The following is a 26,599-nucleotide window of genomic DNA, read 5'->3' as shown; positions in this document are numbered from 1 at the left end:
CGACAAAAGGGAGAAGCTCCCTGCCATAAACCTCCAGGCACCGTCAACTTGCCGATGCCTTGGAAGCAGATGACCACAGCCGACACTGAGTCCATTCGACTGAAAACTTCCAGCTTCCGACCAGCCTCTCCGATATAGCCTCCCGAGCGCCATCCTCTGCCCAGCACCTTCGACCTCGCCCCGGCTGCTGAAACACACAAAGCCGAGGATTTCGGGGCCTTCTGCTCCAGAGATTCCAGTTACCACACAGTAGCAGCGGCAGCGAAGCGGGCATTTCAGAAGTTTCTCCAGATGTTCCTCCGTACTCTCACGTCAGTCTCCATCAAATCAGGATTGTGCACGATCCCAACAGATATTCATCACTGAAGTGGTTGCGTGCTGTCGTCGCGCCGCCATCTTCTCCCCCCTCCCAGGAGGACATTGCTCTGTACTGCTACCATTTCACACGTTCTGCGCCACGATAGCATGCCCACAAAGCTCAGCAGAGAAGCAGAGAGCACAACAATCAGCTGAACAACAGTGACGCTCGCCCCTTTCCTCTCTTCCATCCACACAGGCACACACACATTCCTCCAAACCTCGGACAGGCCATCTTCTTCAGCTTCCAGCCTCCGCTGGGCTCGGATTCGCAAACACCGCACCTTCGACCTCTCCGAGATACTCCAACATTCAATCGATAGTCAAAGTCACTTAGATCACATTATTCCCTCATTTTGATGTTGGGTCTGAAAGACAACTGAACCTCTTGACCGTGCCTGCATGCTCTTATGCATTGAGTTGCTGCCGCATGATTGACTGATTAGATATTTCCATTAACGAGCAGGTGTATAGGTGTACCTAATAAAGTGGCCACTGAATGTACAACAGTGTCATATGATTATGACACTAATATAGGTTGTTTGAGCATTTGTGCCCATGTTGGTTAAGAAAGGTCACCTTCAAGCTCCAGGTTTACAGCCATGCAGGACGCAACATGTCTGCTTCAATTGTAGTTTAGGGTTTCTGCCTCAACCATCTATTAATTTATTTATGTATGGATGCATGTATGTATGTCCGTACGTATTTATTTATTTAGTGATACAGTGTGGAATAGGCCCTTCCCCCCAATGAGTTGCACCACCTAGCAACCACCGAATTAACCCTGGCCTAATCACGGAATCACGGGACAATTTACAATGACCAATTAACCTACCAACCTGTACGTCTTTGGACTGTGGGAGGAAATCAGAGCACCCGGGGAAAAGAAACACGGGTTTCTTGGGCAGGACGTACAGACTTGCTTAGAGAGGATGCCGGGATTGAACTCCGAACTCAGTCGTCCTGAACGGTAATAGCATCGCACTAACCACAAATCTACCACATCGCACCCCCCCCCCCACAGCACAAGGTCCAGTCCCCAATACCCTGTCAGTCAGGGGCTCCCAACCTTTTTTGTGCCATGGATCCCTACCTTTAACCAAGGGGTCTGTAGACCCCAGCTTAGGAAATCATTGGTGTTCTTAGCTAAGTTGAGAACTAAGATTTAAGAACACCAAAAAAACTAATGGACTGAGGAGTGCTGTAGAACAAAGGGATCAGGGAATACAGATCCATAATTCTTTGGAAGTGGTGTCACAGGTACATAGGGTCATAGAGAAACCTTTTGGCTCATTGGTTTGCATAAATCAGGGTGTTCAGTACAAGATTTGGGATTTTACATTGAGGTCGTAAAAGAAAATGGTGAGGTCAAATTTGGGGTATTCTGTACATTTCTGGTCACCTACCGACAGGAAAGATAGCAATAAGATTGAAGGAGTTCAGAGAAAATCTACAAGGATATTGCCAGGACTTGAGGGAAAGTTTGAATAGGTTAGAGCTTTATTCCCTGGGGCGTAGGAGAATGAGATGAGATTTGATATAGATAGGTTGAATGCAAGCAGGCTTTTTTCTGCTGAGGTTGGGTGAGACTAGAACTAAAGGACATAGGTTAAGGGTGAAAGGTGAAATGTTTAAAGGGAAGCAGAGAGGGAACGCGTTAAACTCAGAGGGTGGTACGAGTCTGGAACTAGATGTCTGCAGTAGTAGATGCGGGTTCAATTACAACATTTAAGAGAGAGGTTTGGATAAGTACATGAGAGGGGAGTAGTGTGGGTCGATGGGACCAGGCAGAGTAACAGTCCAGCACAGACTAGATGGGCTGAAGGGCCTGTTTCTGTGCTGCAGTGCTCTATGACTATGACTAAAAAGTATGTGTATCACCAAATAACCATCCTTTTTCTGTAAACATTTATTACGCCAATAATAGTATAGTTATTTCTGAAAGAATTACTTTCACATTCAGTGTAAAGTACATCAGTTTCCATGACAGTCACAGGGAGGGGAGTGCGACGGATGGACGGAGGCTGCTCCACTCCACATCAAGTCCCTTCATCCAGGGTGTGCTTGTCAAACAGATACTCGCCCATTCCGCTGGTACGGCCCACAGTCAGCCCCTTCAGGCTTGTCACGTGATCTCCCAGCTTCTTCATGAATTCCACGTTGCTGTTCAGGAAGTTGGTCTCCAGGAAGCTGCACAGCTGCAAAATAAAATTATAAACGGCTTTTCACTTCCACGTGACAAAATCGCCGTGAAGTAAACCTCCGCGATGGCTGTCTGCGGACTGCAATCTGACAGAGTCTGGGGGGTGGCCAGTATCTATGATGTTTAGTGGAACAGTGTGGTGCATATGGGTCAGATGAGAGGGTCACTTGGTTTATTTGTAGTTATTTAGGGATACAGCGTGGAACAGGCCCTTCTGGCCCTTCGAGCCACACTGCCCAGCAACCCCTGATGACCCCGACATAATCACAGGACAACTTACAATGACCCACTAGCTGACCCTGTAGGGTTGTTGGACTGTGAGAGGAAACCAGAGCACCCGGAGAAAACCCAGGCACTCCACAGGGAGGACGTACAGAGACTCCTTGCAGGGGACACCAGGATTGAACTCTGAACTCTGGTGCCCCGAGCCGTGTGTCAAATATCTGTCTACCTCCTAAAGAAAGCCATTTGAAGTCTTAGCTTCCACCACTCTGGGAGAAGTGAATTCCCCAAAGACTCACAGGCTCATGGGAAAATTTTCAGCTCATCTCTGCCTGAAATGGGTTTCCACTTATTTTTAAATATTAACCCACCCCCCACCGCCTACAAGTTTTAAAGTTCAACTTTAAATTTAAGTATCATTCGACCATACATGAATGTAGCCAAGCAAAACAGTATTTCTGGGATCAGAGAGTCCTCTGTCAGGCAGCTCCTCGGGATGAACCTTCACACAGGCCCTTGCACCTTTCTCTACACTCTCTTCACAAACTCACAGTCTGCAGAGAGGTGAGCCACCATCGCTTCCGTGCTACAGTCATCCCACGGTGGGAGCGATGCTCCGGGCAAGCAGGGAAGGGCCCCTCTCTCCGACAGCCAGGCCAGGTGTGGGTGCCTGTCGGTGGGGCCTGGCAGTGAGGCATTCTGCCAGATGGTCTGGACCCTCTGGTCAGGGAACCAACCCACATGCATAGAATCCTTCTCCTGCAGTGGCTGTCCACTGCCTGATGGCCAGGTGGTTTTTAGATCGACGCATGAATATCCTGCGAACGGATGGATATGGATAATGTGCAGGCAGGTGCGACTAGTTTGATTTGGTATGACTAGACTGATGAGAAATTGACCTGGTCCAGCTTGTTCTTCAGTCGAGCGAACACTACAGGGCAGCATTGAGCAAACACTGGAGAGCAGCATTGAGCAAACACTGGAGAGCAGCATCGAGTGAATATTGGAGAGCAGCATCGAGTGAATACTGGGGGGGGGCAGCATTGAGCAAACACTGGAGGGCAGCATCACGCGAACACGAATTCTGGGGAGCAGCACCCAGTGAGCACCAGAAAGCTGCACCATCTGGCTGTCTCCTCCCCTGGGCGAACCTGCAGCCTCGACCTTGGCCTCGCCCGCCACAGTCAAAGCGATGCGACACCCCAGGTGTCAATCTAGCCAATAAATCAGTGAACAGAGCTAAATACCTGTTAAATCTAGCTTCTATCTAACCTACCATTATTAATTCTCCAGACTTGTTTTCTATAGATCCGATGCTTACTCTGGTAACTTTTTTTTCAAACATCAAAAGAATTAAGACATTCAGCCCATCAAGTCTGCTCTGCCATTCCATCATGGCTGATTTATTATCCCTCTCAACCCCATTCTTCTGCCTTCTCCCCATAACCTTTGACGGCCTTACTAATCAAGAACCTATGAACCTCCGCTTTAAGTACACTCCGTGACTTGGCTTCACATCCGCCTATGGCAATGAATTCCACAGATTCACCACCCTCTGGCTAAAGAAATTCCTCCTCATCTCTATTTCAAAGGGATGTCCTTGTATTCTGAAGTTGCGGTAAATATGTCATTTACTTTTTTTTTTCTTGTGACAGTTAATAGTGGCCTCTTGCCCAAGAATCCTGATCTCTCAAGCGGGTGGCAATCTGGCTGCACCAATAAATCCTGGGATTTCCTTTCTCCCTGATTCATTGATTACGGCAGACAGCCGCTGGTGTAGTGGCACCAGCACCGGATTTCAAGGTGAATGGTCCCAGGTTGGAATCTGGCTGGCTCCCTGCATGCTTTCCATCCATCCATCTAGAAACTCATTTTTGTAAAAAAAATACAGACAAATGCTAAGGAAATGGTAAAAAAATGGCACCCGATGCACCACAGGGATCAAAGCAACAATCATTGACCAGGCTTGCCACTGCCAGGGAAACCCCTCCATAGGGCTCAGATACCTGAGGATCCTCCTTATTGGACGCAGTCTGGTGCAGGTCAAGGAGAGACTTGTTGATGTTCTTCTGTAGGTTGAGAGCATCCTGTGTGGCTTCCAGCCCATTCCTCCACTTGCTGTTGGCTGGATTCTGTGTGAGTAAGTGGCAAAATCCAAGATTACACCTTGGACTGGCCTATCCCCTCTGTTTTTTGCAGGCAAATCCCCAATTAAGAGAGACCTATGTGTTTATTTATTGCGATACAGTGCAGAATTGGCCCTCCTGGCCCTTTGAGCTGCACTGCTCAGTAACCCCGGATTTAACCCTAGCCTGATCACGGGACAATTTACAATGACCAATTAGCCTACTGACAGGTGAGTCTTTGGACTGTGGGAGGAAACCAGAGCACCCAGAGAAAACCCAAACGTTCCATGGAGAGTCCTTGGAGATAGCGTTGGAATTGAACTATGAACTATGCTACCATGAGGCCCCATACTGCAGTACCAGGGTCTAGGGAGCTCCATGCCTTTCACCTTCTCCATTCAATCCTTGGATCTTCATGACACTGCAGGTACATCTACTTTGCCTTAGGGAAGGCTTGCTGAGAAAGGCTGGATCATGCTTCCTCTTCCAACAGTACCCTTAACGTGACAAAACTCCTGGGACTTCACATCAGAGTTACACTCAGTGTCCACGTAATTGGGTACCTGCTGTACCTAATAAAGTGGCCTCTGAGTGTATGATTCTGCTGCTATAGCCCATTCACTTCAGGGTTTGACGCGTTATGCTGCACATCACAGGTGAAAAACGGGATTGTCTGAGTTACTGTCGTCTTCCTGTCAGCTTGAACAGGTCTGGCTGTTCTCCTCTGATCTCTTTCAGTAACGAGGTGTTTTTGCCCACAGAACTGCCGCTCACTGGATTTTTTTTTTTGTTTTTCACACCCCACTCTCTGTCAACTCTAGAGACTGTTGTGTGTGTGAAAATCCCAGGAAATCAGGAGTTTATGACATACTTAGAGAGCACCACAGCTCAGAAACGGGCCCTTCAGCCCATCTAGTCCCATGTGGACTATACCCTCCATACCTCAAACTATCCATATACTTGTCCAAACTTCTCTTAATTGTTGCAATCGGAACCACATCCTCCACTTCCACTGGCAGCTCATTTCACACGTGCACCACCCTCTGAATGAAGAAGTTCCCCCTCAGGTTCCTCTTAAATATTTCACCTATCACCCTTAACCTCTAATTCTAATCTCACCCAACTTCAGTGTATCCTATCTGATGACATAAATATGGATTTCTACTTCCAATAAACAAATTACCCCCAGCACTCTTCCTCTATTCCCCACTCTGACCTTTTATCTCTTCTCACCTGCCTATCACTTCCCCCTGGGTCCCCTCCTCCTTCCCTTTCTCCCATGGTCCACTCTCCTCTCCTATCAGATTCCTTCTTCTCCAGCCCTTGACCTTTCCCACCCACCTGGCTTCACCTTCCAGCTAGCTGACTTCCCCTCCCCTTCCCCACCTCTATATTCTGGCATCTCCCCACTTCCGTCTCGGTCCTGATGGGTCTCAGCCCGAAATGTCAACTATCTTCATTTCCATGGACACTGCCTGACCTGCTGAGCTCCTCCAGCATTTTGTGTGTGTCGCTCTGGATTTCCAGCATCAGCAGACTGTCTCGTGTTTATTATATTCAATGGAAAGAGCCTGCTTTCAATGAGGTTGAGACGTTTAAAAAGGAGACAGACAATATTAAAAGTAGAACTAACAGAAGAGTTGAGCCCTGGGGCAGCTATAACATGGTCAAATTGAAGGCAGGGATGTACTGAGGGGCCGGGTGATCTTTCCAGCTCCATTGTGTCCTTGTAGTTCTTGAGTACATTCAAGATCTGGAGAAACTATACTTGGACCACAGGGGGAACCAAAGTGCTCTGGGAGTGAGTCAGGAGAATGGAACTCAGGCCAAGATCAGACCAGCCATTATTTCACTGAAACTATACTTGGACCATGGGGTGGGGCGGGGGGGAGTTGGAAGGAATGGAGGATTGTGGGGACCAGGCAGGAAAATGAAATTCAGCCCAAGATCAGATCAGGCCAAGGTCCGTTCAGGCCAAGATCAAGATCAAGGTTAAGATCGAATCAGCCATTCTCTTACTGAAATGTAGGGCAGACTCCAGCAGCTGGTGGGTGACTCCTGTTTGTTATATTTTTTCTGTTCTCATCCTAACAATGCTAATATAGGGCAGGTAGAAAGAAGCTGTCCCATTATAACTATTCAAGAAGCAATGGACTCAGATTTAAAACGTTCGGTAAGAAGTGTTATTGAGGGTATGAAGGACATCCTTTTGCCCCGGAGTGTCAGAGATCATTTATGCAGCTAAGTTGAGTGTTAAATTTCAAATACAGCTGGCCTTCATCGAAGGAGAAAGTGGGGATACATGGAAAAATTGGGAATAGCATTAACCAAGTTGCTCCATTAAGAGCTAGCATAGGCATAATGACCGAATGGACTCCCTCCATACAATGACAAATCTATGTAACTATAAAAGGGGTTTGGTGTTACATTAAGTTTGAGCCTGGGGAGATACTTAGACCATAAGACCTAGAAGAAGAATTAAGCCCTTCGGCCCATTGAGTCTACTCCTCCATTCGAATATTTCCCTCTCAACCTCATTCTCCGGCCTTTTCCCTGTAATCTTTGACACCTTTATTAATTAAGTATCTATCAACCTCCGTTTTAAATAGACCCAATGACAATTTTGTGACATTAAAGGGAAATTGAGTTTGAATGCTAAAACAGAGGTGTGACAGTAGCGTGACTCTATCCGGGACGTTGGAGTTTGCAGTTCAATTCTGACGTCGCCTGTAAAGAGGTGGTACATCCTCCTCGATACACGTGGGTTTCCTCCGGGTGCTCTGGTTACCTCCCACATTCCAAAGACGTGCCGGTTAGTAGGTTAAATTGTCCTGCGATTAGACTAGGGTTAAACTGGGCAGTGAGGCTTGTTAGGCCGGAAGGGCCTGTCCCACACTGTATCTCTGAAACAGAAAATAAAGTCCCAGAAGAAGTGGGCGTGTGGGCACCCTCGGATCAGGGAAGGGCGGGTCTGCGGCTGCCCGTCGCGCTCACCTTGATGCTCTGCAGCTGGAGTCGCCCGCCCCGAAGCTTCTGGTACTCGATGAGATTCTCCGCCTGCCGGTGCTCGGCCTCCGACATCTCGTGGAAAGACTTCGCAAAGTTCTCCAGCGCGACATCATCCTGTTCGAAATAGAAGGACTACAAAACGAAATTAGTAATCCTGTTAAAGATCTACGGGCTCATTGAAGCTGAACAATGAAGACTAATGGATCTAGGTGCAGTGCCTGCCTGCTGGTGCAGCTCTCTTATATCAAAATAAAATTAATTCATGATTTAAAAATTACTTACAGGAATAAACCACCCAATGCCAGGCTATTCAACTGGGGGAGACATCTTACACAATCAGCTCAATCTCTCAAGTCAAGTCAAGTTTTCGAGAGAAGATGGCGGCACGACGACAGCGCCCGCGGCCTCTCTGGTGATGAATATCTGTTATCTGTCAAGTAGGGGACCGTGCACAATCCTGATTTGATGGAGACAGACGTGAGTGCACAGTGGAACATCTGGAAAACTTCTGAAATGTCCGCTTTGCTACCGCTGCTACTGTGTAACCGGAATCTCCGGAGCCGAAGGCCTCGAAATCCTCGAAATCCTCGGCTTTGTGTGGTTCAGCGGCCCGGGAGAGGTCGATGGCGCTCGGCAGAGGATGGCGCTCGGGAGGCTGTATCGGAGAGGCTGCTCAGAAGCTCGGAGTTTTTGGACGGATGGACTCAGTGTCGGCTGTGGTCGGCTGCGTCCAAGGTATTGGCAAGTTGAAGGTGCCTGGAGGTTTATGGCAGGGAGTTTCTCCCTTTTGCCGCCTGCTATCGGGGACTCGGGAGTCGATCGACTCGGGACTTTGAGACTAATTTTTTTTTACTGTGCCTATGGACTGTTCTTTATCAAATTATGGTATTGCTTTGCACTGCTGTAACTATATGGTATGATTAGGTGGTTTTGTCAGTGTTAGTCTTTGGTTTGTCCTGTTTTCTGTGATATCACGCCGGAGAAACATTGTATCATTTCTTAATGCATGTATGCATTTCTAAATGACAATAAAAGAGGACTGAGTGTTCTCATAATCTAAAAAAAAAAGTCACTTTTTATTGTCATTTCGACCATAACTGCTGGTACAGTACACAGTAAAAACGAGACAATGTTTTTCAGGACCATGATGCTACATGAAACAATACAAAAACTACACTGAACTACGTAAAACAACACAAAACTACACTAGACTACAGACCTACCCAGGACTGCATAAAGTGCACAAAACAGTGCAGGCATTACAATAAATAATAAACAAGACAATAGGCACAGTAGAGGGCAGTAGGTTGGTGTCAGTCCAGGCTCTGGGTATTGAGGAGTCTGATGGCTTGGGGGAAGAAACTGTTACATAGTCTGGTCGTGACAGCCCGAATGCTTCGGTGCCTTTTGCCAGATGGCAGGAGGGAGAAGAGTTTGTATGAGGGGTGCGTGGGGACCTTCATAATGCTGTTTGCTTTACGGATGCAGCGTGTGGTGTAAATGTCTCTAATAGCAGGAAGAAAGTCCCGATGATCTTCTCAGCTGACCTCACTATCCGCTGCAGGGTCTTGCGATCCGAGATGATGCAATTTCCGAACCAGGCCGTGATGCAGTTGCTCAGGATGCTTTCAATACAAACTCTGTAGAATGGGGTGGTGATGGGGGTTGTGGTCTGCAGCCTCTCTCACGATAGGACACGCACACACTGACGCACAGGCACAGGGAGAACCTAAATCAGGTTTATTGTCACAGACAAACAGCATGAAATTTGTGTTTTGTGGCAGCAGTACGGGGCAATGCATCTATAAGTTACAGTGCAAAGAAAGAACCGTGGAGGTAGAGATCATGGATAATTCAGAAATCGGATGGCGGAGGAGAAGAGCCTGTTCCTAAAATGTTGAGTGTAGACCTTCAGGAGGTTACCGGAGATCAAAGCCTGAAGGTTGAAGACTGAAGCCGGTGATTCCGGAGCTGGGGGCTCGATGTCTACTAGTCTGCAAGTCTGGGGCCAAAGACTCCGGAGGCCCTTATTGGGGTTTGAGACCTGCCTCTGTGTGCGTGTGTGTGTGTGTGTGTGTGTGTGTGTGTGTGTGTGTGTGTGTGTGGAAAGGTGGGAAAGGGGCCTGTTTTACCCTTGTTGTTTTTGTATTGTTTATTGTGATAAATACGTGAATCAATCTGAATATAGACGCGTATACTGATACACACATATATCAACACAAAGTACATATGCAAGCATGCACTCAGACACATATGTGCCCAGAACCAGGACACCCACGCCCGCACATAGAAGCAGGCACACATACACGGGTTTAAGGTGGCCCTGCTGAAGGTTCTCAAAGCAAGTAATACAACTAATTGCTGTATTAATGAAATCTTTCTGCAAAAGAAATTATGGTAAACAGTCACCGCAAACAATGAAGAGGCGAGCGGAGGTGAGGCTGACTTGGAGGTCGAGGCACGCAGGTGTGAGCGAGGTCAAGGCGTGTTCGAGGGGAAGTGGTCGGAGGAAGGTCGAGATGGAGTCAGGGCGTGCGAAGCGGAGGAGTTTCGGAGCCCGTCTACCTAAACGGAGTGAGGCTTGATCAATCTAAGGCCGATTTGAAAAGGTGGGTATGGGCTGGATGGCGGTGATGGGGTCCAGGCCCAGAGTGTATCGATGTGACAGGGCCTGGGTCTTCAAGGAATGAACCAATGTCTGTATGTTTTAAACGTGAGGCCAGATGGATTGCAAAGGCAGGATCTGCGGACCAGGGGTGAGGGTCGATCTGGTTCTGCTCCCTGCTCCGCTCTGCGCTGCCCTCTGGGCCTGCTCCGGACCTCATGCCTGTGGGCACAGTGACGTTTTGCTCTGCTGTGTGATAAACCGGGGCTGAGGCTCAGGGCCTGCTCCGGACCTCATGCCTGTGGGCACAGTGACGTTTTGCTCTGCTGTGTGATAAACCGGGGCTGAGGCTCAGGGCCTGCTCCGGACCTCATGCCTGTGGGCACAGTGACGTTTTGCTCTGCTGTGTGATAAACCGGGGCTGAGGCTCAGGGCCTGCTCCGGACCTCATGCCTGTGGGCACAGTGACGTTTTGCTCTGCTGTGTGATAAACCGGGGCTGAGGCTCAGGGCCTGCTCCGGACCTCATGCCTGTGGGCACAGTGACGTTTTGCTCTGCTGTGTGATAAACCGGGGCTGAGGCTCAGGGCCTGCTCCGGACCTCATGCCTGTGGGCACAGTGACGTTTTGCTCTGCTGTGTGATAAACCAGAGCTGAGGCTCTGGGCGTGCTCCAGCTACTCCGGGCTTTGTGTCTATGGACTCATTTTCATTCTGAACGCTGTGTGGTTGCTTTCATTGCCCGCACGATTTGTGTGTTTTTCTTTCTCTCTCTCCCTGCATATTGGGTGCTTGTTGGATTCTTTAAAAATGGATTCATTCATATTTCTCGTTTTGTGGCTGCCTTTAAGGAGGTGAATCTCAAGGTTGTATAAAGTATACGTACTTTGATAATAAGTGCACTTTGAACTTTGAACTTTGGACACACATGCACGTTCAGGAAGAGCACATGGGCACATTTACATACGTGCACAATGTACCCACATGCGCACCTATATCTAAGCTTGTGCATGCACACACAAATGCACACAACAGTCCACATCATGCTAAAAATTTAACTTTGGAAAGGAGTTCAGTTGTTTCACTGAGAGAATAGAAACTGAGCAACACACACAAGATACTTGAGGAACTCAGCAAGTCAGGCAGCATCTATGGAGGGTCAACATTTTGGGCCGAGATCCTTCAGCCAGTTTGCTTTGGGGGTTACCTAAAACCTGAAGCAAAGAGGATTTAAAATGAAGAAATGAGGGAGTGCACTGAACTGACTGAATCTGATCTTTGGACGAAGATTTAAGTGCCGGGCCGAATTGGAAAGGTCGGGAACAGGCCGAATCGAGGCAGCGGGGGTCCAGGCCCTGGAGAACATCGAAGCGATTGAACCCAATGTTTGGACGATGATTTAGCACCCATGGGCCAGAGTGAAAACGACAGGGTGTCAGGGCCCAAGGTGAAGGGTGGGCCGGTCCAGCTCGCTGCTGGGCTCTGTGCTGAACTAAGGGTCCGTGGACAAACTCTCTTTGTGGACCTCAGTTCAGAAAGTTACTTGCCGTGTTTATTAGTTGCATGATTTCATTTTTTTTTCTCTGCACATTGGGTGTTTGATAGTCTTTTATTAATTGGGTTCTTTTGGATTTCTTTGTTTCGTGGCTGTCTGTTCGGAGACGAATCTCACTTGATAAATGTACTTCGAACTTTGAGTTCCTGAGAGGCCAGTGAGATGAGCAGGGTCCGGTGACAGAGGGCTGAGGACGGAACCACAGCAGACAGGGGTGAATGCAGTCTTTCTGCGAACAGAACAAGTCTTACTGAACAGGAGAGCTTCTAGTATTTACAATTGACCTGGGTCCTGAGCAGCCCATTTGGACAGAATAAAGTTTCCAGTACACTGTTCTATTGAACACTCCTGGGACAGAGGGGCATCACAGCTTGGACAGAGAACGAAGCTCCCTCCACATTGTCCCAGCGCACACAACACAGTCCACTGTTTTGTCCCTTCCACTGTTGTGTCAGTATCTGCTAGGGCAGGAACAGTGCAGGATGGATAGAAGATAAAACTCCGTCTTAAAATCATTTACTTTCCCAAGCAGTAAGTCTGATCAACACCTCCACCAGTACTTTATCGTTTCCCATCAGTCACTTGCTGGGCATACAGTCAATCATGTATATAACCTATCTTAGTACAAAGTATTTATATTTATTGTGTGTGTGTTTTTCGCTCTTTTATGCACACCGTTACTCCCTTCAGGAAGGAGACTACATAGCATCCACGTCAGGACCACCAGATTCAAACACAGTTAAGACCAGAAGACATAAGGTATAGAAGGAGAATGAGGCTGTTTGGCCCATCAAGTCTGCTCCGCCATTTCATCATGTCTCACTTATTATCCCTCTCAACTGCCTTCCTCCTGTATTCTCCCCGTAACCTTTGATACCCTTACAAATCAAAAACTTATCAACTCCATGACGTCTTCAACTCTCTGTGGCAACGGATTCCACAGACTCACCACTCTCTGGCTAAAGAAATTCCCTCTTATCTCTGTTCTAAAAGGAAGTCCTTCTATTCTGAAGTTGTGTCATCTGGACCTTGACCCCCCACCTATAGGAAACGTCCTCTCCACATCCACTCTGTCTAGACCTTTCACTGTTTGGTAGGGTTCAATGAAATCCTCCTCCTCATTCTTCTAAACTCCGGGTAGTACAGGCCCAGAGCCATCAAACACTCCTCATACATTAACCCTTTCGTTCCCAGGATCATTCTCACAAACCTCTTCTGGGCTCTCTCTAAGGTGAGTACGTCCTTAAGAATTATGTATTCTCTAGGCAAGGAAGATGTCCAGTCAGATACAGAAAGAATCTCCTGCTACATTGTCCCGTCACACACCCCAAGGACAGGAACAGCATGGGCTAGGTGAAGAGTGAAGCTACATCGATACAGACCTGGCCGATGTGGTGGAAGATTTGTGAAATACCTTTCGTGTGAGATCCAGCAGCACAGAGCCACACCTCTGTGCTGCAGGAAGGAGCTGTGCTACATGAGAGCAACCTCCGCTGGGCCGCAGAGAGCAGGTGGAAGCTGTGAAAGGAGAGACTGGACAACCAAAAGACCCAAACACTAACCAAAGCCACCACTTACTCTTGTCCACACTGCACCAGAATACATGGATCCCAGATCAGCCTCTACAGCCAATTGAGGGACCAGCTATAGATAACCCATTGGGAGAACATCACACTCAATTTGAGCGATTGCACGATGTCCCTAGATATAATATGATTAGGAATAGTCAGCATGGCTTTTTCAAAGGCAGGTCAGCCTTACGAGTCTGATTGAATTTTTTGAGGATGTGACTAAACACATTGATGAAGGTAGAGCCATATAACTAGTGTATACTGATTTCAGCAAGGCATATGATAAGGTATCCCATGCAAGACTTATTGGGAAAGTAAGGAGGCATGGGATCCAAGGGGACATTGCTTTGTGGATCCAGAAATGGCTTGCCCACAGAAGGCAAAGAGTGGTTGTAGATGGGTCATATTCTGCATGGAGGTTGGTGACCGGTGGTGTTCCTCAGGGATTTGTTCTGGAACCCCTACTCATCGTGATTTTTATAAATGACCTGCATGAGGAAGTGAAGGGATGGGTTAGTAAATTTGCTGATGACACAAAGGTTGAGGGTGTTGTGGATAGGGTGGAGGGATGTCAGAAGTTACAGTGGGACATCGATAGGATGCAAAACTGGCCTGAGAAGTGACAGATGGGGTTCAACCCAGATAAGTGTGAGGTGATTCATTTTGGTGGGTCAAGTATGATGGCAGAATATAGTATTAATGATAAGACTCTTGGCAGTGTGGAGGATCAGAGGGATCTTGGGGTCCGAGTCCATAGGTCATTCAAAGCAGCTGCACAGGTTGACTCTGTGGTTAAGAAGGCATACGGTGTATTAGCCTTCATCAACCATGGGATTAAGTTTAAGAGCTGAGAGGTAATGTTACAGCTATATAGGACTTGCAGTACTGTGCTCAGTTCTGGTCACCTCACTACAGGAAGGATGCAGAAACTATAGAAAGGGTGCAGAGGAGATTTACAAGGATGTTGCCTGGATTGGGGAGCATGCCTTATGAAAACAGGTTGAGTGAACTCGGCCTTTTCTCCTTGGAGTGACGGAGGATGAGAGGATGACCTGATGGAGGTGTATAAGACGATGAGAGGCATTGATTGTGTGGATAGTCAGAGGCTTTTTCCCAGGGCTGAAATGGCTAACACAAGAGAGCTCAATTTTAAAGTGCTTGGAAGTAAGTACAGGGGAGATGTCAGGGGAAAGTTTTTTACACAGAGAGTGCTGAGTGCATGGAATGGGCTGCCAGCGGTGGTTGTAGAGGCGGATATGATAGAGTCTCTTAATAGACTCCTGGACAGGTACATGGAGCTTAGAAAAATAGAGGGCTATGGGTAACCCTGGGTAATTTCTAAAGTAAGTACATGTTTGGCACAGCATTGTGGGCTGAAGGGCCTGTAATGTGCTGTAGTTTTTCTATGTTTCTAAGTTTCTATATCTGTCTTTTGTGCAGCGTGCTTTGGAAGGCACAGGCCCCTCTGCATTTCAGAGCCCTACAATCTCTCACCAGTTAGAAATTATGTTTTTTAATATGATTTTCCTGTCAAAATGGACTGTTTTATGTTTCCACAAGAGATTCTGCTGGAAATCCAGGGTAGCGCGCACAGAACGCAGGTCAGGCAGCATCTGTGGAGGGGATTAAAGGGCCGACGTTTCGGGCTGAGATCAGGACACTGGGTACAAAATCCTCTGAGACAACCTGCAACTCTGGATGAGTCATGGTTACACAACAAGGAGGAACACGTTGACCAAGTTCCTCGCCTGAGCTATTCCCATTTGCCCACATCCCAATAAACCATTCCTATCAAGGTAGCGATCCAAATATCTTTCAAACGTCATTGCACCCACCTCTACCACTTCCCCCTGGCAGCTCGTTCCAACCTCTGTGTGAAAAGATGCCTGAAAAAGGCAGCATCTATGAATAAGTACCCCAAGACCCAGAACATGCCCTCTTCTCAGGTACAGGAGCCTGAAGGCCACACACTCAACATTTCAGGAGCAGCTTCTTCCCCTCCGCCATCAGATTTCTGAAAGGACAATGAACCCATGAACACTACCTCAGTATTTTTTCCTTTCTTTTTGCACAACTTATTTCATTTAATTTTCTTTTTTATATATACTTCTTATTGTAATTTATAGTTTAAATCGTTATGTATTGCAATGTACCGCTGCCTCAAAACAACAAATTTCACAACACATGCTGGTGATATTAAACCTGTTTCTGATTCTGAAAAAATTGGTCCACAAGTCCCCTTCAAATATTTTCCATCTCAATTTAAAATTACACCCTCTAGTTTTAGACTCCCTCTACCCTGGGGAAAGGACTGTGGCCATTCACCTTATCTATGATCCTCATAATTTTATAAACCTCTATTGTACTTTGGGCAGCACGGTAGTGTAGCAGTTAGCATAATGCCTTATAGCATTAGCAATCAGAAGATCACTGTTCAATTCCCGCCTCTGCCTGTAAGAAATTTGTATGCTCTCCCTGTGATGGTGTGGGTTTCCTCCGGGTGCTCCGGTTTCCTCCCACATTCCCAAAAAACAAGACATACAGCGTAGGGTTAGTATGTTGTGGGCATGCTATGTCACATCCGGAAGCACGGCAACATTTGCGGGCTGCCCCTCGTGTATCGCAAACACTGATGCAGATAACTCATTTCACTGTATGATTCTCGATCTACACATGGCAAATAAAGAAAGTCTTTAAAACTATCAGTCTTCAGCCTTCGAGAGTCAGGAAGTATCTGTGGAGGGAAGTGGCCAGGAGATGTTTTGGGTCGAGACCCACTGAGCAACGAACAAAAGGTGTGAAGGACTCAACATGTCAGACCACATCTGTAGGAGGAAATATACAGTCCATATTATGAGGCAACAGACTTCATCAGGACAGGATAGATCTACACACAATGGGCTGAATGGTCTTCTGTATCCTTGGTACTGTTAAAGCCCATTCAGGTCACTGATGGGCATCTGAGATGGGAATCTGTCACCCCCCACTAGGTCTGGGTTAGACAGCTGTGCAGAGGAAATTGTCTGTAGACGTCCTGCCCTCCAACCCTGGCTGTTTCCCAGAGTTTCTGCTGGGGACATCGCTTTAAGGTAAATTTTATTTATTTTCAGAGTCAGAGGTGAGTTTCCTGCAGTGTGTTAAACACCATTCTAGAATTGTCTGGGATGTAATGGGTTGGTGGAATTCCAGAAAACCGGAGTCCTATGCTATTATCCTGTGGGGCAGCCAATATCAGACTGAGAGATAAGGAAAAAATTTGCTGGGCTGTGGGGAGAGGATGGCAGGGGAGGGGTGGTAGTAGGACCAGTTGGATTGCTCTTGCATTAGAGCTAGTACAGACTCAATGGGCCAAATGGCCTCCTTCTGTACTGTAAGCCTGCCTTGATCCTGAACACTGGATGTCACTATCCACACCAGACTGTCAGCCAATTTTCTGCATTATCTGTTACTCCCAATCCACAGCAGTTGGTTAAGCTGTTGCTGAAACGGCCCGGCCAAGCACTTGCTATAAATACTGTGTCATTCAATTTGACATATGTTGACATAGAAAAGCCTTCATTTAGTACTGAATTTCTAGCAGAATTACACCTGTCCAAACAGAATATAGAAATTCTGTTGAAAGAGATCTGTAAGTTAGCAGAGTAACACACATAACACGCCGGAGGAACTCAGCAGGTCAGGCAGCATCTATGGAGAGGAATAAACAGCTGATGTTTCGGGCTGAGCCTCTTCATCAGGACAGTGAAGGGTTTCGCCCGGAACGTCGACTGCTTCTTCCTCTCCATTGATACTGCCTGACCTGTTGAGTTCCTCCAGCACTTTGTGTGTGTGTGTGTGAGTCTGTGTCTGTGTTACTCTGGATTTCCAGCATCTGCAGAATCTCCTGCATTTGTAAATTCACAACAAATTTTCATGACTGGCAATCAGAAAACCATCAAGCCATCATTGGAAAACTTCACACCCGTAAGATGAAACCAGAGGCAGGTTCTGCTTTGCGAGATCGTTCTCATATTAAATACAAAAGAGGACTTCTTTACCATAGCAAGGTACACGTAGGAGGTGTAGTACTTGAGGCTGATGAGTTGGTTGATGGACACCTCGCACTCCTGGTGCAGGTTCTGTCTCACCTGCGACTGCATCTGACAAGGAACACACTCTGCCAGTTCGCCGTGCCCTGCCGCTGCCTGCAATTGATCGAGTCTGGCTGGGGCGGCAGTCAGTTCAGGAGACGCTGGGTTTATCACGCACCGCCCACGCACGATGAGGACTGGGGGAGGGAGATCTGGCTTCTGCAGATTTCCAGCCCCAGCAGTTACAGACATTGAGAGATACAGCCCATCAAGTCTTACTTGACCTATTTACACTGTTATAAGGATTACCCTTTAGTAATGATCAGAGAGGCACAGAGAGAATCTGTATTTACTGACAAGTACCTTTATTGTCTCAGCTAAAAGCCACGTGAATTTACACAACCAAGTACCTGTGTGCACACCTACTCAGTTTCTCTGACCCTCCATGGACAGTCAAAGAATAGAAAAGGTAATAGCTGAAAAAGAAGTCTACACTGGCTACGTGTTCCTCGTGGTCCCAATATAATCTCACGTGTCTGTGGGGTCCTCTACATTGACGATAGTTGGTCTCCGGAGAGTTGTCGCTCCTTTGCATTTGAAGCTCCTGACTGTTGTGGTGTTCCTCATCAGTTCAAATGATGAGTTTCTGTCCCGTTCGCTCAAGGTCACCTGACCTACCTGGGTTACCTGCTTACTGGCTCTGGTCCAGGGTTACAACCAAATGTGTTCTATGTCTCTGCTCTCAGCCTCGTGCCATTGTTCCTTTCAATCCTGATTGGTCAAACCAGTTCAACCAGGCGATCCAGACTCTGAGTCGACAGATTGCTTATGACTTTATATAATAAATAGCTCTTTGTCTGAGAATGCTCTCAGGTTTAGCAGGTCATTAGCTGAAATTTCTTGTGTCCACATTCAATTGCTCTGATTAAATTATCCCGGAGCAAAAATCAGTCCGTCAAACAGTTCACCAAATGGCGACTGCAGGGACGGTCTCACAAAATGGCTGCTTCCGTTCCTCCATTCCTTCTGGCTATCAACACTAATCCTACACTGATCCCATGTTTTATTCTCGCTCTACTATTCACCCTCACGTTAAGCATAATTTACTCATGGCCAATTAAGACCATAAGAGAAAGGAGCAGCATTAGGCTAGTTAGTCTATTGAGTCTGCTCTTCCATTCGATCAAGTCTGGTTTAGTTTCCCTCAAAAACCCATTGTCCTGCCTTCTCCCCCATAACCTTTGATGCCCCATGAGACCACAAGACATAGAAGTAGAATTTGGCTATTCAGCTCATTGGGTCTCCTCCACAATTCAATCATGGCTGACTTATTTCCCCTCTCAACTCCATTCTTTCCCTCTCAACCCAACTAACTTCCTGAGCCTTTCAGATGTGGGAGAATACAGGTGAACTGGAGGAATCCCTTACATGGGAGGACGTTCACACAGAGAGCAAGCAAACTCCACAGGGATGGTCCTGAGGGCAGGATTGAACCTGGGACTCTGGAGTTGTGAGGCTGTGGCTCTGCTGGCAGTCCCACTGTGCCAGCCTCCCCTCATGCCATTTTCTGCATGGTATCGATGTGAGTTAACCAATTCACTTTGGCTTCCAAAACTGGTTTGATTTTCATTTGTGACTACAGAATACTTTATGTATTTAGGGGTTAAAATTACTAAGAAACATCAAGACCTATTCAAGGCTAATTTTTTACCTTTAATTGATCATATTAAACAATTATTAATTAAATGGTCTCTGATGTCCTTATCATTAGTTGGTCGAATCAAAGCTATTAAGATAATAGTTCTACCTAAGTTTCTTTACTTATTTCAGGTAGTACCAATTTTTATTCCTAAATTCTTTTTTTGATATTATTGATTCTAAAATTTCTTCGTATATATATATATATATATGGCAGAGTAAAAATCCCAGGTTGAGTGAGAAATATTTACAGAATCCAAAAAGGATGGTGGTTTGGCGATGCCGAACTTTAGATTTTACTATTGGGCAATTAATATCTGAAATTTAACCTTTTGGACCCAAGAATTAGATAAAACCCAAAGTCCAAGCTGGTTGAATCTTGAACGTCAGTCTGTGCAAGGATTTTCTATTTTAGGTTCTATTTTAGGGGCTTCGCTCCCCTTTGCAATTACTAAATTGAACAAACAAATTAATAACCCAATAATTAAATATACAATATGAATATAGTTCCAATTCTGTAAATTTTTTGATTTGAATAAATTTACCCTTTCCAGCCCTATTTTATTTAATTCTTTTTTAACCATCCAGAATTGATCAAGCCTTCCTTTTTTGGAAAATGAAATAAAATAAACTGTTTTCGTGATTTATTTATGGATAACTTTTATGTCTTTTGAACAGTTATCTGATAAGTACAATTTACATAGATCGCACTTTTTTAGATATCTACAGATTAGAAATTTTTTGAATGTTACTTTGCCTACCTTTCCGATGTCACATCAAATTGATATTGTGGAAAAAATTTTAAGTTTAAATCCCTTACAAAAGAGTGTAATAACAGCTATCTACGACTTGATCATGAAAATCCCTTCAGGTATATCTGGTAAAATAAAGAATGAATGGGAACGAAAACTTCAAGTAAATATATCCATAGAAGAATGGGAAAAGATTCTTTAATTAGTTAACACTTCTTCAATGTGTGCCAGACATAGTTTAATACAATTTAAAGTGGTTCATAGAACATATATGTCAAAAGATAAACTAGCCCGTTGTTATTCCCATATAAACCCTATGTGTGACAGATGTAACTCTGAGGTTGTTTCTTTAACCCACATGTTTTGGTCCTGTCCTCTTTTGAAAAAAATACTGGAAAGATATCTTTGATATTGTTTCAACCAACACACATCAAAGTTGCTGGTGAATGCAGCAGGCCAGGCAGCATCTCTAGGAAGAGGTACAGTCGACGTTTCAGGCTGAGACCCTTCGTCAGCCTGAAACGTCTCGGCCTGAAACATCGACTGTATCTCTTCCTAGAGATGCTGCCTGGCCTGCTGCATTCACCAGCAACTTTGATGCGTGATGCTTGAATTTCCAGCATCTGCAGAATTCCTGTTGTTTTCGATATTGTTTCAGCAGTTTTACATATTGATTTACAACTTCATCCAATTACTGCAATTTTTGGATTGCCAATGATTGATTCTAATTACTTATCATCTTCAGCCTGCAGTTTGATAGCATTTGTTACGCTGATGGCCAGAAGACCCATTTTATTTAAGTGGAAAGATTTTGATCCCCTACTACACCTCATTGGTTTTCTCAAACTATAGCTTGTTTAAACCTAGAAAAAAATCAAGAGTAGTTCAGTTAATTCCTCGATTAAATTCGAGAAAACCTGGGAGTCCTTTATTCAATATTTCCATACATATGACTTAAGTTGATTTTCTTTTTGAATCCTTTTTCCTAATATTTAATTGTTTATGGAAGGAGGAACGGAGTCAAGGACAGCATAATTATAATTGACAAATTATGGCAGCCCAGTTTTTTTTTCTGTTTTGTTTTCTGTTTAGTTTAGGGTTTTTTTTTCCCTTGAACAAATCTTTTGAAATTTATTTCAATTTCAATTATCAAGAGATCAGGAGGACTTGTCTGGATATGATATTTGAAACTTATGTTTGTATATACGATTGCTATTACTGTATTGTAATCCTGTTCTCTTGGTATTGTTATTATTGATCATTTAACTGATCATAATGCAATAAAAAGATTTGAAAAGAAAGAAAGATTTTCATTTGCATCTGTAAAGGGACAGACATAAAGATGAAAATTAGAAAGGTTGGCCTTGTTTGTCAAGTGTACCTTGAAAAATCGAAACGTACAGTGAAATGCTTGTGTCGACGACCGACACAGTCCGAGGATGTGCTGGGAGCAGCCAGCAAGCATTGCCACACTTCTGGAACCACCACAGCATGCTCACAACTCACTAACCCTAAACCTCATGTGGATGGAAACCGGAGCACCCACAGGAAACCCACGCGGTCACAGACAGAACTTGAAAAACTCTTCACACACGGCAGCAGGAATATAGCTTTCCCATCATATCTGGAGTCAGGAAGGGCTGTTGAATCTCCCCTGTCTTGTTCATGTACTCCATAGAGCCCTTTGCTGAATCTGTCAGGAAGGACGAGAGTATAACGGGGTGATATCACTGGGCAGTGGAGGAATGTATGTCAAACCCTCCCTATAACTATGTCAACACGAGGAAATCTGCAGATGCTGGAATTTCAAGCAACACACATAAAAGTTGCTATAAATATGTCGCCAGCTTTTGCTCGGTTCCGTGGTAGGGTACTGCAGCCACAAAGCATCAAATTTGACAATGCAGGTCAGTGGTAATAAATCTTCTGATCCTGATTCTGACTCTCATTCAGTTTGCAGATTGACCAGTATCTGCGACCAGTTTGAGTTTGCCTCAGGGGCCAGAGTCAACCACAGGAAGAGCAAGGCCATGCTCTTTGGTTGCTGGCCCGACCGATCCAATAACCCGCCGTTGTCAGGTCTGACTACCTGAAGGTGCTGCCGATCTGCTTCAGAAGGACTGAGACACGTAACAAGAACTGACTGGAGCAGATTGTTGCTTTCGTGGAGTAGATCGTGTTGGACAATTTCCTGTCTTTTGCACATTGGTTGTTTGTCTGTCTTTATTGTATACGGTCTTTCATTGACTCTATTGTGTTACTTAGCATTTACTGTGAATACCCACAAGAAAATGAATCTCAGTTTAGTATATAGTGACATATATTTACTTTGGTAAGAAGTTTAGTTTGAACTTTAAGATTGGGAAGGTAAAAGAAAAGCTAATTTGGTGGAAATGGCACTCCCTATCAATAGGAAGAACTTGGCTATCAGGTGCAATGTGCTCTCAGGGCTACACACACGAAGTGCTGGAGGAGCTCAGCAAGTCAGGCAGCATCTATGGAGGGGAATATTTCAGGCTGAGGCCCTTCTTCGAGGCCGTCCTTGTAAAGGATGGCGGAGAGAGTGAGATGGCAAGCTTAGAAGCGACGGGACGTAATTGTGTGACGCAGCTCAGAGGCCCTGGGTTCCAGTCAATGCAAAGAACTGAGGGAATGCTTCACTGCTGAAGGAGATGCCTCAGGAATGTTTAACTACGGCTCCATCTGGCTTCACAATTAGGCGTAAAATTTCTCAGGGCACTTTTTTAAAGAAGAGGTGGTGTTCAAAGTAAACGATGAGCCACCCACACGAAATGCAGAGAGAGATGGTGTAGAGGAAAAGTCTCATTACTGTGCAGCCTAGTCAGTTGGACATTGTGGCACCTACAAAATGTTTGAAAATGTTTGTCAGTTTAGTGAACACCTTTGAACACAAGCCCACCAGGCAGCGGTCAGAGTGGAACGTACTGCAGACACTCCAGGGCAGGGACGTGATGGATTCTGTGCATTGCTCCCATAGCAAACCATGTGGCAGGGTGCCTCATCACCAGATCTGACCAACAAGCAACCAGCCCTCGCTTGGCTGGTGGTTAGAGGCGCTCTCAAAGTCAGAGCCTCCCTGTACAGACGGTAAACCATTCCCAAAGTACGCTGCGCTTGGGATGGCTATGGTTGGGGCAGGGTCGGCCACTCACCTCTTCGCAGATTTGCTATGAAGGTGTGGAGATAGATGCAAGATAGTCCCAGTTCCTCCCTAGCAGCTGTGTAACAGAGGACTCGCTGATCCTCGGGCTTTTCCTAAGCACACATAGGAGACGGATGTCAGGTGCCGGTGGAAGGTCATCAGCTCACTAGAGGACACCCTTTGTCTGAAATCTGTTGGGTGTCCAGCACAGCGAGATGTCCATAAGGGAACACTGCAGACTGGAGTACGTTCTGAGCTCGGCGCAGCCAATGCTAAGGCTCCATGGGGAAGAATCTTCCGCTACCACACCTGGAGGGGCAGAGTTGGGTGGAGAAGTCCACGGGGTGGGAGGCGGCTATTATCTCAGGCGTCCACGTGAGTGGCAATGGTGCTACGTTTGTCTTCTTTTTGTTTAAACTATTGACTCAAACATTCATGAGCGTAGAAGATTTTTTGCACAGTTTCTTCCTTTGCGTATGTTTTTTAAATATAAGTGAAGTCTATTTTTGGAATTAAAAATGGCAATGCGTAATTTTGCTCAGCTTAAGTGTACATGTACTGTAAATTGTTGACTAGAAAGTTAACATTTCCTGGACGTTGTCCTTCGAGCCACAGGATGTTAGAACGAGGGGTAGGGGAAGCCTGTGTGAAGGAGGAGGCTGTGAGACCTGGATTCACTGATAGGTTGAACTGGTAGGGTGTGTTTGTATCTCCTTTGCCACATCGCTTATCTGCGTGAAGACGGTTGAAAATGCCACATACAAATAGGAAGCATTTGTGGTTGTGAAACACCAGGGATAAGGCAGAGTTTTTTTTAGGCATCCATTTAATGTCTACTGTAGCCCTGAGTGTGTTTGGCAGGACAATGTAGAAGGGAAGAGGAAGCTTGCATTCTATAGTTCAAAGTTCAAGGTAAGTTTATTATTAAAGTACGTCTATGTCACCATATACTACTCTGAGATTCATTTTTTTGAAGGCATTCACAGTAGATCAAAGAAATACAATAGAATCAATGAAAGACTATACACAGACTGGCAAATAACCAATGTGCGAAAGATAAACTACGCAAATACAAAAATGAAACAAATAATAAAACAATAAATAAATAGATCGACAGACGAATAAATAAACAAATAAATAAATGCACATGTTTGGGCACATTTTGGAGTTGGGGTACATAGCAAATATTTACTTCACCAGCAACCAATCTTCAGACATGAACATGGATTGTAGATTGAATTTAAGATGCAGCCCAGAGCTATCTTTTTCATGGAGCTGTGCACTGGAGTTGATTGCAAACCAGACATTGCTGATAAACATTCATTCTGGGTGTCAGGAGTGTGGGTACAAAGAAGGTGTGTGACAACTATATGTAATTCAAAAGAAGCATTGTAGATACATTGTAACTTTAGGATTATTCTGCTGTTACCTTTGATCTTTAGCACAAAAAAATTCATTTAGTTTTGGGCCGGGAGGCCCCTTCCTCCAAGATTGTTTCAATATGATACCTGCTGCTCGTTTTTGTTGACTAACACACTTCTATATCCGCAAACACAAGGAATTCTATATCCACTAGCTTCAGCATCTCTCTGGTGATTTTGTTCATGTTACAACACATACATACAACTGAAAACATGAGTGGTAGTATCCTTGAAATTGAATCTGTAGGTATTTCCTGGGGGGTAATTATTGATCAGGTCACCATGGAGAGCTCTTTGCTCTCAGGGTCAGCTCAGAAACAGACCCTTCAGCCCATCGAGTCAATGCTAGCTACCTAGCATTTACACACACTAGTTTCAACCTGACTTACGTTATTACATGGGTGGCCAAAAGTATGGATATGTAGAGACCATAAGAGAAACATATGTAAAGGATTGAGAGTCATTGAATGGTTTATTGTATATAATTTTATTTTTAAATAAAGTATATTTTGAAATTTTAAAAGATACACCACAATAACAGGCTGTTCTGGCCCAATGAGCCCACACTGCCCAATTACACCCATGGGGCCAATTAACCCACTACCTGGTTAGTCTTTGGAATATTGGAATTTGACAGATGAACGTTTGATTTCAACATTTAAGAGAAGTTTGGATAAGTACATGGATGGGAGGAGCATGTCAATGGGACTAGGCAGAATTAGAGTTTAGCATGGACTAGATGGGCCAAAGGGCCTGTTTCAGCACTGTGATTCTATGTGGGAGGAAACATACAGTGTTTTCCTTACAAACAGTGGCGGGAATTGAACCGAGTCACTGGGGCTGTAATGGTGTTAAACTACTGTTGCCACCCCTTTTTTCTTCCCACATAACCCATCCATACCCCCCAAAATCCAGACATCCCACTTCTCCCGGAAGTTCCGGAAGTCTCCCGCAAATTGATGGTGCTACCTCCCTGAAATGAGTTTTTGCAGGGCGGGCTGTCTGAAAATCTCACCACTCACCTACACACTAGGAGCAATTCACCCATCAATCTGCACGCCTTTGGGGTGAGGGAGGAACCTGGAGCACCCGCAGGAACACCATGTGGTCACAGGGAGAATGTGCAGACTCCACACAGACAGTCCCCGAGGTCAGGATCAAACACTAGCACTTCCACTGTCCCCTCCTTTACCCTGAGTCCCTAAGACACAGGAGCAGAATTAGGCCATTCAGCCCATTGAGTCTCCTCCACCATTCGATCGTGGCTGATTTATTTTCTCTCTCTCACCCCCACTATCCTACCAACCCTTTCAGATGTGGCGTGGGTGGAAACAGGCAAATCGGAGGGATCCCTCACGTGGGAGGACGTTCACACAGAGAGCACGCAAACTCTACAAGGATGATCCTGAGGGCAGGATTGAACCTGGGACTCTGGAGTTGTGAGGCTGGGCCACTGCGCCAGACTCCCCTCGTGCCGGTTTCTGCACGGTATCGATGTGGGTTAACTAATCCACTTTGGCTTCCAAAACTGGTTTGATTTTCATCTGCATCTGTAAAGAGACAGACATAAAGATGAAAATTAGAAAGGTCAGCCTTGTTTGTCACGCGTACCTTGAAAAGTTGAAACGTACAGTGAAATGCTTGTGTCGACGACCGACACAGTCCGAGGATGTGCTGGGGGCAGCCAGCAAGTATTGCCACACTTCTGGAACCACCACAGCATGCTCACAACTCACTAACCCTAAACCTCATGTGGATGGAAACCGGAGCACCCGGAGGAAACCCAGGCGGTCACAGACGGAACGTACAAACTCCTCACACACGGCAGCAGGAATATAGCTTTCCCATC

General features: G+C 45.7%; 1 protein-coding gene across 2 annotated transcripts; it reads right to left on the bottom strand.

The window, feature by feature from the left end:
- Window positions 1-2,253: 2,253 nt before the first annotated feature.
- On the bottom strand, window positions 2,254-17,983 carry LOC140204763 (ferritin, lower subunit-like). Of its 2 annotated transcripts, XM_072271526.1 has the most exons (4): window positions 17,684-17,983; window positions 7,903-8,049; window positions 4,789-4,914; window positions 2,254-2,555 (listed from the first exon to the last, which is right to left on the bottom strand). In XM_072271526.1, the coding sequence occupies exons 1-4, from the start codon at window positions 17,966-17,968 to the stop codon at window positions 2,397-2,399; spliced, it is 717 nt and encodes a 238-aa protein (XP_072127627.1). In that variant the 5' UTR covers window positions 17,969-17,983; the 3' UTR covers window positions 2,254-2,396. The 2 variants fall into 2 exon arrangements, with proteins under 2 accessions (XP_072127627.1, XP_072127628.1); XM_072271527.1 differs by lacking the exon at window positions 4,789-4,914.
- Window positions 17,984-26,599: the final 8,616 nt, after the last annotated feature.

The sequence above is a fragment of the Mobula birostris genome, chromosome 11 (assembly GCF_030028105.1).
Source record: "Mobula birostris isolate sMobBir1 chromosome 11, sMobBir1.hap1, whole genome shotgun sequence".
NCBI lineage: Eukaryota > Metazoa > Chordata > Chondrichthyes > Myliobatiformes > Myliobatidae > Mobula > Mobula birostris.
Note: the sequence above shows the minus strand (reverse complement) of the source record. Positions and strands in the feature narration are given on the sequence as shown.

Coding starts and splice junctions, on each gene's coding strand:
- LOC140204763 (XM_072271526.1), bottom strand. CDS start 17,968: ATGTCTGTAACTGCTGGGGCTGGAAATCTGCAGAAGCCAGATCTCCCT. Junction 8,050..17,683: donor CCTACGTGTACCTTGCTATG/GTAAAGAAGTCC, acceptor TTCGTTTTGTAG/TCCTTCTATTTCGAACAGGA. Junction 2,556..4,788: donor CCAATAAGGAGGATCCTCAG/GTATCTGAGCCC, acceptor TTTATTTTGCAG/CTGTGCAGCTTCCTGGAGAC.